The sequence below is a fragment of the Spermophilus citellus genome (assembly GCF_964194105.1).
Source record: "Spermophilus citellus genome assembly, chromosome: 15".
NCBI classification, from domain to species: Eukaryota; Metazoa; Chordata; class Mammalia; order Rodentia; family Sciuridae; genus Spermophilus; species Spermophilus citellus.
Window position 1 is genome coordinate 85,641,309 of NC_138195.1, and position 12,475 is coordinate 85,653,783.

At 37.7% G+C, this 12,475-nt stretch overlaps 1 protein-coding gene across 8 annotated transcripts in view; it reads right to left on the reverse strand.

The window, feature by feature from the left end:
• Positions 1–5,162: 5,162 nt before the first annotated feature.
• Positions 5,163–12,475, reverse strand: part of FAM204A (family with sequence similarity 204 member A) — a 30,379-nt gene continuing 23,066 nt past the window's right edge. For 5 of the 8 annotated variants that reach the window (XM_081268353.1, XM_081268351.1, XM_081268349.1 and 2 more), the window contains 2 exons: positions 6,073–6,179; positions 5,163–5,763 (listed from right to left, as the gene is read on the reverse strand). In XM_081268353.1, coding sequence (XP_081124479.1) covers positions 5,712–5,763; positions 6,073–6,179 — 159 coding nt within the window. In that variant the 3' untranslated portion in view covers positions 5,163–5,711. Of the gene's footprint in view, positions 5,764–6,072; positions 6,180–12,475 lie in introns of those variants that run through there. The other 3 variants (XR_014019016.1, XR_014019017.1, XR_014019018.1) reach the window with 3 other exon arrangements.

Here is a 12,475-nt window from a genome sequence, read left to right on the forward strand (position 1 = left end):
GGGTGCTCACGGTCACCTCTCTGCCATTCTCTTGCTTGACATCTCAGATATTGCTGTTGAAGTGCCACCTTTTAAAACTCTCCTCTTCAACCTGTCTTCTGCACAATCTTCCCTTCTGGAAGATTTTGACTCAGCTTTGTCAACACATTCGAGTAAGTCTGACTACACCAAGTTACAAGAAGCAGTTTCTGCTAGTTAAAATCAGAAAAACTTACAGGTACTACTTCAAGGTCATATGTGATTAAGGCAATGTGGCAGGTTTGCTGTTTACTAAAGCTTACTTCCTCTTCTTTCTGGAAGCAGCCAGTCTACATTTCCCAGCCTCCCCTGCAGTTAGGTGTAAAGTGATGAAGTTCTAGCCAGCGCAGTAAGGAGTACCGAGTTCCACTTCTAGGCCAGGCCTGTAACTTCCAGGAGTACTCTTTCCCTGCCAGTGTACTGGAGCAGGGACACCTGGCACAACTAGGAAAAGGTGGCCACAGTGCCAACAGCCCGGGTCTGAATGAGTGTCCAGGGCAAAGGCTCCAGTTGGTAGGATCATCCCTTGTCCCTTGTCTCATAAGCAAGCAACAAACTTCTGTGCTTGAGTCATTATATTTTGGGGACACACATTTGGCAGGAGCTAGCATTACCCTAATGTGGGCAGGCACTGACACCGCCTACCTGAAGGACATATTGACACAGTCTAACAAAAGCTCCAACTTAAGTTACTAGGTGGTGAACAGAACCCAATGTTAATGTTCATTCCTGAGTCACACTCCACCGGCAATCCTCACCTCTAGAGTGAGCACAGGAAGTGAGGCAGAAGTCAGGGTGTCATCCACCCACTCTAACACAAGCACCATGGATCAGTCCCAAGCTTGAGAACAACTGTAGGCAACGGCTCAGCTAGGCAATTCAACGTCCTGCACACACACATGCAGGTGACTAAAACTGTTAATTTACTGCATGTGAATTATTTCTTTGTATTCGGCAAAGAAAAACTCACTGATTTTCTTAATAACCCATCTAAAAATCCAGTTGTCCAAAACTTGGTTTATATATATTTTCCATTAGACTGTGCTTATTTATCTTTGGGTGTGCCAGAGTTAGCTCAGTAAATGCCACATGGTTAAAGCTGTTCAGTAAAAGCTCCTCAGATATCATGTGGGGAGGAATTCAAAGAAACTCAAAGCTTCATTGTTGTTTCATTATTTCTTGTGACATTCATAATTACTTCTCCTGGTATCACCCACTTTACAAATGAAAACACCTTTTTTCCTGGGCAGTCATAATTGTATGCTATCCATCAAACAATAAAACTTTGATAGCTGAGACACATTCAGCCTGAAGATGAAGTGATATATTAACTTCTTGACCAAATGCCAGAACTTACAGATGAATATGAAACAGACATCAATAATTACAGCTTGTACTGTAGCTGTTGGTTTCTAAAGCTCTTGGTTCAATGAACAAGTAATGACTGGATGGACACACCCTTCAGAAATGAGAGGTGGGAAAAGATTACCTCATTCCATACCTGTCACCAAGCAGGCCCCCTGCAGCAATTCAGCAAGAAGCAGCCCACGGGCCCATGAGGTGGCACTGGCTGCAGCTGCTAGGGTGGTGCTCAGGAATGGGCACAGAAGGCAAGCTGGCATAGGACCAATAGGAGCCAAGTTTCTCTCAGGCACTGCCCTCCCTCCTTTTTGTTCCTGGGCATTTCTGTTTCCTTAAAAAACAGACCTGGGCATAAAACTAAAACTCAATTTCTTAAAAATGCCATCTCATTTGGGATATTTTTCATGTTTTTCTACTTGAATTTAGAAAGGGATTACTAATACCAATAAAAATATAATTATGCCTCAGATAATTCTTGATTTTACAAGCAGCTCTAGAAACACAGTATATTGCAATGGCATTTCATAAACTGTTCCACCAGACCCTGTCACTGTGTTCCAGGGATGAAAATCACCAGAGCCAGCGTAACAGGAAGCTTTTCAGAAGGCAACGCTGTACTTGAAGACACCCTGGCAAAATGAACACCCACCAAAGAGCAGGAGGAAGTGCCACTAAGGAAACACTCCATTCCACTCCCACACCATAGCAAAACTGTGACTCCTTTCTAAGTTCCCTTACAGCCACCCTGAGCTGTGCCACACGCTGCTCTGCTCCTGACCAAAGAACCCCTTCCCCTAAGTGGGTGCTGATGATTGCCACCATGCTAACGTGTGTGTGTGTGTGGGGGGGGAGTAGTGTGGAGAGAAAAATAAAATAATAAAGTAAAAAAACCCGCAGTTCTGCTCACTTGATTAAAAATCAACAGAGAACCTCAACCTCAGAAATATAAAATGGGTCTCACTAAGTGTGCTACAACGGCCAAGAACCACATATCTTCATGAAATGTATCTTGACAGTTCACTGAAACTTATTCTATTGTATTCTGCTTTACAGCATAAGTCTCTCACTTAAGTTTGAAAACTTGGAAACACGTTCTGATTGTTTCACAATAAAACTACTTGAACTGTGTTGCTATGAGTTTTACCTTCAACCTTTAAAAGTACTTTCAAGATCTGTTACCAGGTTAGAAGGCACCGATGCCACAGATACCAACCTATGCTCGGTTTTGGAAAAAGATTTTCATATACACATTTTGTCCAAATATTACTATTTGTTTCATGAAAGTCAGAGCTAAGACTTTAGTAGAGTGTAAATTTTAAGCCAATGAATAAACAGTTGACTTGACAAAATATTAAATTGACATGCAAAGCACTTGCAACCCTGCCAGATACTAAAAATAAAAGTGACTTCTGCCAACACTGAAAAACTTCAATCGTCCCAGTTGGTTCTGAGTTAGATGACTAGGTTTCACTGAGTTAATTTTCCAAAATGGTACTAAACATAACATCGGCTTGTTTCCCCAAACTTTATTCTCTCTTCAAAAAAAAATGTTTAATGGGCATTTTATTTAAATATCAGATTCACAATATTTTTTGGTAAAACACATTGCTAAAAAAGTAATAATCTTTAACAAATGAGAATTTAGACATTCTGTAAATTACATCTTCATATTTTGAGTTAAATTCAAACTTCTCTAAGTTGTTAATAAGCTGAGTTATTAAAATATTTTAAAAAGAACACTTTAGACAAAAGGCATAAAGGAAATCAGTAGATTTCAACTGTGAGGTTCTAAGTTGTTAACTTGAGATAACATTTTATTCCTGTCCTTGGTCTGCCCCTCCTTAATCTGTCTGCCCCCCAAAATAAGTGTTTAAAATATGGAGTCTGAGATTTATGATCAGTTGCAGAAACCTGTTTAACTACTGATTTACAGTCTTGGCTGAGGTATTTAACTCTGTCATCAGAACTAATTATAGCAAGCCTGAGATTATATATTCAAACTCTCCTTTTGGTGAAGGAAATAGAATGTTCTGCTGAAAATCAGAAACATCCTGAGGGCTCCTACACAAGAATGCACTACCAACTTTACTTCTCAAAACCAGGGCTGTAAAGCTCCAAATTACTGTTCTTTAGTAAGCTGTTTTAGCCTAAAGTACTTAAACAATAAATCATAGTTACATTAATGCCATACCAATGGCTTAAAACATATTAATCTCAGTTAACAATAACTGACATTTACATCACTAATCTAATTCAAGCATTATGGTAGTAGTACATGCACATGTTGAAGCTTCAGGAACTGAAGTTATTACTGATCCATAAAGAATCCTTATTTTAATGTGATCGGAATGGAGAGCCCTTGGGCAACAGGGGTACTCTAGGAATAATGCTCCCATTTCACTTTATAATGAGTAAAATGTCTAATTTGTATCAAGGCTGATCAAACAAAACTGGTCCCAAATAAGGTGCAGGCAGGGCCAACATAAGACACCAGTTCCTTCCTCTCTTGAAAATCCTTCCTTTCCACCCACTCTTTGGCTGAAGCTTTTCACAGCTCACACCCTTAAACGAGTAGGGACATCATAGGAGATAGGGTTCCCTTGTCAAGTGAGTCCCCTATTGCATCTGACCCCACCACCACTGTATTCCACTCAGTTAAAATGCTGCCACAGACATAACCATGAACTGGGGGGCACTGTAGGAGCAGTTGCTAGTACCAAACAGGGGTGAAGAAGGGCTTTTGGAGGCCAGCCTTCATTCAGAGACTCTCAGATCCAACCCTACAGGAAGCCATTCTGGTGAGGCCTCAGCAGGAGAAGCAAGGTGTGAAGCACCTGCAGGGGTCACTAAATGCCAAAGGAAGCACATATTGGGGTGGGGGAGGCAGGAGCAAGGCAGAGGTCAAAGAGAAATCTTGTCTTGGGGACCTGTGTATGAAAATACCTACACCACCCAGTGCTCAAAGACAGTATTTTTCAAACTGCAGCAAAACCAGTGGATTATGTCATGGATACCTCTTCCACAATGGTTTTGTAGAAGAAAGGTTCCTGTGCTCTAAATTTGTATTGTCTCTTTAGGAGTCTAAAATGAATGTTGTAGGCAACTAGTACTTGATAATATCTATAAAATGGAACAAGGAATACTATGTTATAAAATATACAGCTTCCCAATATCTGGTCTGAATACTTGTTCATGATAAATTACTAGATGCACAATCTCCTAAATCTTGCTTTCTCTACATCAGCTTTCCTCAACTATACAGAAGCAAGATATGACTTTTGGACTCTTAAATAACAAGTAATTATTCACTTATTCTAGAACATAAAAAAGTTAAATGCAACACCATAAATGAATAAAGTTTTATTACTATTTATAACATAGGTTCAACTGTGGACTTCCTTACCAGCTTATTGTATGATTTCTCAAAGCCCCTTCCCATTAGGACTATGAAACACACATCTAATGAAAACTACTTCCTGTGGGACCATTCCTCTTCTCAGCCTCATTCATTCATTCATTCATTCATTCATTCAATCTGTTAAGGAGAAATGGGGAAGAGAATAAAAACAAACCAGTGCTTAGACAATTCAAAGTTATGTTATCTTGAGTTATAATTGTCTGCTTAATGTAATTTTACCACTTTCTATACCAAGAATCACCTCACAATTTAAAGAATGACAAGGTCACGAGATATTTAGGAAAACATTTCTAGGCCATGCTGAATTTAAACCATCCTCCAAATACTACATTCTATAGTATAAAATAATCAGAAGGTATGCAAAATATATCAATTGCTTTTAATATGTGAGTTTGAAATATCAACTCTAGTGCCTCCAATAAAGAATAAAAAAGTTGTTTTGATGACATCAGGGTAATTAAAGTCATTTGTAAAGATAGCATCAATTGAGACTTACTTGCACTTATAACTAATCCATTATAAATAAAAGCCAATCTTAAAAACACAATTCTAGAAAAAGTGTAGTTATGCCAAGAACAGATAAGCAAGTACAAGGACCTCACAAGCTATGCTATAACAAACATATGAAAAGTAAAATTGATTTTATACTGTAGGTCTATACAAATAAATAAATAAAATCCCATTTCTTTTCTTGTATGTATGCTTAGATTCCTTACATAAATAATAAAATGCTTCTTTCATTTCATCCACTTCAATAGAAAGAACTCCTTATGAAAAGGCTGAAAAGAGTTGATAATCAACTCCATAGTTTTATGCTTATTTTTTCTACTTCTAACAATTTCCTGATATATTTAACCTAAGTAGGAAAATCTTTTCAGTAAATTCTGCAAGTGTCTTGAAGAACTCTGACAAATTACATATATCCCATGTTGCTTTTGGTTTCCCATCTCTTCTTTGCTTCAAATCTAAAATGAAGAACATAAAAATTTCAATTTATTTCTAAAATAGAATTTGTTAAAGTAACATGTTTACTAAGTGATCAAAGTCAAAACAAATGTAAAAACGACACATACTCCATTGCTTACAAAACAAACATCAAACAGGGTAAAAAAAAATGCCTCCATATTTATAATCTGATAAACATTCAGCAAAGATACAAACAATAAAGTAAGGAACAGTTCTGTACAAATTGGATTCACAAAATGTATTAGCAGGCTTTCTACAATTCCTATGAGATCAATAGAATAACTACTAAAAATCTGAAGTGAACTCACCCCCATGCAAGTTTCTTCTTTTTTCGAGCAGCCTGAGAGTTTTCAGCCTCCTTTTTGGCTTTTACAAACTTGTGACAGGCAATTGCTTTGGCAATTTTTACACCAAGCTAAGAATCACAAAGAAGGAAAAAAATGTGAAAATAAATATTCTAGCTAATACAAGAATTATAATACCAATAACTGAAAATGTGTGGGTAAGAAAGCTACATTTTAGAACTGAGAAATCCTATGCTCAGGCCCCTTGAATACAAAAGAATGAATACACAGATATGGCCCATATCTCCCTTCCCTCCCAACACTCAACCCTAGCTGCGCCGTCTCCTGGATGGAAATCCTTCCCAAACAGAGGCCCCTTGAGGGTCCACAAAGGTAGTAATGAGGCTCTTCAAGCTACCCTAGCATTTTAGTCAGCTGAACAGGAATTTGTCCTGATAAGGCTGCACAGACTGACAGAGACATCAACTTTCTTTGCTCTGGGCTAGAATTACAGCAACTCAGTACGGTCACACCAGTTATCTCATGCTGATCAGAAGCGTTGATTGGCAGTCACAGATGGGATTAATAAAACATGGGAAAGCTAATTACTACTTCATAAATGCACTCTGCATGATGGGCAACAGCTTTTAAGTATCTGAGAGAGAAAAGAATATAAGGGGTACTAGGAAGTGAAAAGGCTGGACCCCAGGACCCAGGTATTCCCTGGGCAGGGCCCTCTGCGTACCTCCCTAATGTCCAACTGCCAGTCCCACAAGAGTTATTCAAAATTAACCTCCCACCCCCCAAAGTCTTCTCTAATTCATTCTATCACCGTTCTTGCTTCTGCATTTCTCCAGCCCTTTTCTAGTTTCAGAGCTTTTCCCCACAAAGTATCTCCAGGTCAGGGATGCTGATTTTAAAATGCCCGGCATACACGGAGGGCTCAATCAGATCTGTTGAGAGCCCAGATTAACAATGAAGGTTAAACCTTTCCAGTGTTTGCTTTTTGTATTCCTTCACTCAACCTAATGCTTATTGGTAGACATGCAGACTAGTGGATGAAAAGAAAGGACCCGGAAGCCACCCTAAAGACAACACATCAAAGCCTAAAACTTTAGGGATCTTCTTGCCAACAGGAAGGCATTGTAAGAGGTTAAGAGCACATGTGTAAGGAAAGAAGCCAAGTTAGGAAAGCAAGGTCTGGCATGCTTGACATGTCTTTCAGCTTATCTTGGAGAACAGTTTCCTTTAGGGCAAAACAGACAAGTGGTAATCAAGCACTGGCTGGCGCTTATAAATGGGAGAAAAAGAGTTTCAGTTAAGAATATGTATATAAAACATATGCATATGGAAGGAAGCTAACAATCAAACCAAGGTGCTGAACGGTCAACACCAACAGAACAGCCACTGAAGAAGGAATGACTAATCATGACTTGAGAGCTCACTTGAGAAAGCAGACCAAACTTAGTATACACTCAGAACTCAAACCAATGTTAACACTGCTGTTGTCATCTTTTCTACCAGAACACACTTTATGACAGCACAAATGCACAATTTTGCCAGGCATGTTCTAGGTGCTGGAGACACAGCACTGAACCAACAAGGCTTGCTTTCAAGCTGCGGGCGAGGAGAGCAAGCGGTCTCAATGAAGGCTTTGTTCTGCTGGTTCTTCTTTTACTCCCAGCTCTTTATTATAGAAAAATTCACCTAAGTCAACCAAAAGAAGGCTAAGAATCAAAGGGTTGTAGCATCATTGTCGAAACTTTGGAAGGATGCTGTGTGACATTTTTCATTAAGATTGAATTCCTACCCACTGAAAAACCTTCTACTTGTGACACCAGTAAAACCTCAAGTTAGCACCCACTGGGTTAGGCTGGTCACCACTGCAGTACCAAACAAATCCTCAATCTCACTGGCCAAGCTTTTACTTGTTTTGCTTGAAGTCCTTGTGGACGGGCAGGCCTTTCCATCTTGTGCTGCCAGCCCCTCCACACCTGGCCTTCACAGTCAACATGGCACAAGAAGAGGTAGAGGGTCTCATACCGGCTCTTAAATACTTTCATCCCAAAGTGACACACATCATTTCTGCTCACACAGAAATATAAAAGCACAATAGGACACTAGGGAAGCAGTCTGCACACCTAAAAAGCCATCTTCTGCCAGAAAATACAGCTTTCAGCTTGAGTTTATGATGCACAAGAGGCTACCCACATTCACACAGAACCTACAAAGGTAAAACATAAAAATCTATACTTTGGGGGCTGGAGTATGGTTCAGTAGTAGAGCATGGGCCTACCATGTGAAAGCCCTGAGCTCTATTCCCAGCGTGGAGGGGGAAAATAATCTGTATTTTTCCATTAACTCCATTCGTATGTATTTATATACCAAATGCAAATGTGATATATATAATACAGTTTTTCCATCCGCTCAAAGGGACTCAGCTAATTTATCTTATATTTAAATTAAGCCTAGACTTTGGGTAAGAAATAAAAACAATTCAAACCATCTCTGCTATACGCCACTAGCCATTTAAGAAAATCATTTTCTAAAACTGTTTTAAATTAAGCTTTATATTTTAAACTTATTGCAATTTCCCAGTATGGGTTTTCTGGATTCAAAAAGACGAACCAAGGTGGATCTCAGTGTGTGGACAGCAGCCACTTGACTCCTGTGGGCTCTCCACCTTAACACACTCACCCACTCTGAGAATGGAAACCCCTCATGTCCCAGCAAGGCCACAGCTAAACCCAACACAGTTCAGGCTCAGTGCATACAATCTTAACACACAGTATAAACTTGTTAAAAATGACTCATTAGAATGCATTAGAAAGCGTTCACACAAGATGGGTCCATCATTTTGTGAACTAAATAAATACAAGCAGTTATCAGGTGCATAGAAACACTTTCAGACAAACCGACTTGTTCCTGTAAAAAGTATACTCTCTAACTGTACCTTATTACCATGGGTTACGTTAACTGATAAACATTAAATAGAAAACTGTTTTAGCTTGTAATGATGGTGAAAAGTCATAGTCCCTCATGTGCTTAAAAATTAGTATTTCACTTATTTCTGTGAGGAAAGAAAAAAGAACAAGAACTATCTGGAAACGTAAAAGGATAATAAGGCCATCAATGGAAAAGACGGTTGAGGGAAAAATGTAGTTTTCCCAGCAAGATGACTACCTCGAGTTCCAGAATATAAAGGAATACTGCGCTATTTCAGTATTACAAACAAATAAAACAGGCCGACAAGAAGCCCCCTTTTGCTTCTATAAAAAGAAAAATGCATCTTCCTGCCCAATGTAAACATCACAAAAGCTTGGTCAATGGTTTTTATATTAAAAAACTGTTTTAGGTCATCAGATAACTACAGCAACACAATATGGAAAGACATTTTTTTAAAATGAATAAAAAAATATACAGAGTTTCTTGTATGTGTAGCCAAAGTATCAGCATTTTCCATATAGAACATCCAATATTTTGCTGCATTTTAATTAAGGTGTCTAAACATTATCACAAAGAACTGCAAATTGGTCAGAGCATGCGGTAAGGAAAATTAAGCTCTAAAGGCTTTTTATCACCATATTTCAGGAACCAAGGGTGTAAAATGTTCTAATTTGGGATATATTAAAAGCCATAAAAGGTCTTTCAAAAAGATTAATGGTACTTTGCTTGGATTTAAGATAAGGGCTTTAGCTGGTTGGAAAAGCAGGGCCCTGGCTGGACCCTTGAGGCATTCATCTTTACAGCCACTTGGAAGATTTGTAAAAGCGTCTGCATAACCTCAAGCAAATGCACGGCGACATTTTTTTAATTCCTTTCAATTTTACAGGTTTAGCATGTGTAAATCATATTGGGTTGTAAAATAGATATAATGGCACATCCTTATAGCACAGTACAGATATTTTAAAGACAAACTTCAAAATAAAGTTAGTTTTGTTCAGAAAATATTATCATTATAAAGTTTGCTGATAATCATTTGAAGCATCTGATTCAAACAGCTTAATCTAGCACAACTATAAACTTCTTATCCATTTCATAAAATATTTTACTCATCTCAAAATTACTAGCTTGTAACAGATTTATGAAGTTTTCCTCCCTTTTGAACACTTTCAAGGCACTTATTTAAAAATACCAATTATCATACTTTAACTTTTTATGGAATAATAGGTCTCTATGAAAAATATTTATGCCATTCTCCTTTGTTCTTTAATTAAATGAAAACAGATGTTTTCTGAAGTAAAGCGGAACCATTACTGGAGTACTTAAAGTGTTAAGGTCTTTAATTTTTATATCAGTTTGGTCGACAATTCCTGATTGTCTTTACTCAAGCTCAACATTAATGTCAAGCAAGTTACCTAGGAGACGAAAGAGATCAAAGAGACAAAAACCCTCCAATGTCTGATTAATCAAGCCTGCAAACAGCTTATTTCTTTTAGCCTGCATGCAAGTATGAAAATGAGATTCTGGGAGCCGAACATTGTGCAGATTTGTTCATTCTTATCAGAACAAAGCCAGCAGCAGCTTATTTCATGGATCATTGGCACTGTCATCAGTGCTACACAGAATGGGTGACAGCTCCTCATTTTGAGGCTTGAACAAAATTAGCAAAAAGTCGGCACAAATTAGCCTCTCATCTTTTTAGTAATATGACATTATTCATTTACTTTTTATCCAATTTTTAATTTTTTCCTTGTCAGCTATCCCTTTCTAGTGTCTCTCGCATGGCATCGTGAAATGCCTTCTAAAAAATAAGCAAAGAAATAGTCAAAGTTGAAATCACATGCAAAGTTCGTGAAGCAAATAAGAACAAGCACTTCGAATAACTGGGAATGCTATGTTTTTAAAAACTTAAAAAAAAACTGCAGTAATAATTGATTTTTTTAAAAACGGCCACTTGGAATGCCAAGCAGTTAAGGAGTTTTATAAAATTGGTAGTATACTTCAAGAATATAACGTTGACTAATAGGTTTCACTCATTCCACAACTGAACATGGGATGTGCTCCAGTAAACTCAGATGTCCACATCTGGATTGGGACCTTTCTTCCCAGGATCATACCTGAGATGCCAAACCTCTGATGACAGCAAATAAGCTATGCCACACCTAGTCATTTAACGCTGATTCTAAATCAAGTCATTTTCTCTGTCAGAGGAAATAACTGAATTTCACTGTCATCTTAAAAGGTGCAAAGCAGAGACTGGCGTATGTTTGCATCTGTTTGTGCATAACATGAGTCTACATGTGTGTACAACTGTGCACAATCCTGACTTTAAAACACATCAAATATATACACATACACACACACACAAACCAAATCTTATATATGGTATAAGCAGATATACACATCCATACATGATATAATTCACATATTCAACTATGATTTAACAGTGAAATAGTTTATATAACACCTGTTTTAATGATGACTATTAAGGCTTCAAGTTATATGTAGATTACAGCATTCCAAAAGACAGAGAAAAGATGCTATACTGTTGAAATTACTCTTGTACACAGTTATATTCAAGCAACTTATTCCATTCGTAAGAGAAAAAAAGCATTAAAAAATTAACCATAAGCTGTTAGATGCTTTACACAGCCCCCATAAGAAAGACAGTTTTTTAAAAGAACTGTAGTACTGTTTTCAGCAATTTCTTTATCTCTGTTCTTCTAAGTAAGAAAGCCTATTAACAAGCTTTGAACTTAAAATCACATTTACAATAATGTGCCATCAACAGTTTTATAAGCTAATTAGAAAAAAGATTAATTAATGACTGGCTGCTAATAAAATGGCAATCATGAAGAAAGAAACCAAGGGTGCTAAGCTTCAACTACCACCAATTAAGAGCTAATTACAAACAAATTATATATGTGTTTTGCTGTGGGCTTTAATTTACTAAAATGGTTTTAATTAAAAGAGAAAACATGCTGATTAATTGAACTGCAGAAAAAATCTACAGTATAAACTGTGCTTTGTCTGTCTCTTTAATTAGACTTGTAACATCTGAAATCTTTTTTTTAAGGTTAGTTAAAAGCACAGATAAACATAATTAAAAGAGAGCATAAGGCGTGCCATTCGAGGTGATCACCCAATCGGACCCCAAAGGTCAGAAGAAAACATCCACAGTGCAATGAGATCTGAGTAAGCAAACCTAAAATCCTGAGAGAAAAGGCCTGTCACTGAGCACCACTCTTACTTTTCTGATGTTAAAATGCTCCAACTTCAAGGCAATGTTTTATGAGAATGAACATATCTTCAGAGTAGATGTGAAGGAATGCACCAGGCCTCCTATGCTGGATAGACACAGCGTATTTTCTATATATTTTGTTAAGTGTTCACCTTTAGGTAATGAATGAATTGCTTACAAGAAGTAAGGAGAACAAGGCTTCAAAGAATTAAAATAACCATTTAAGCCCCAGACTATATACCC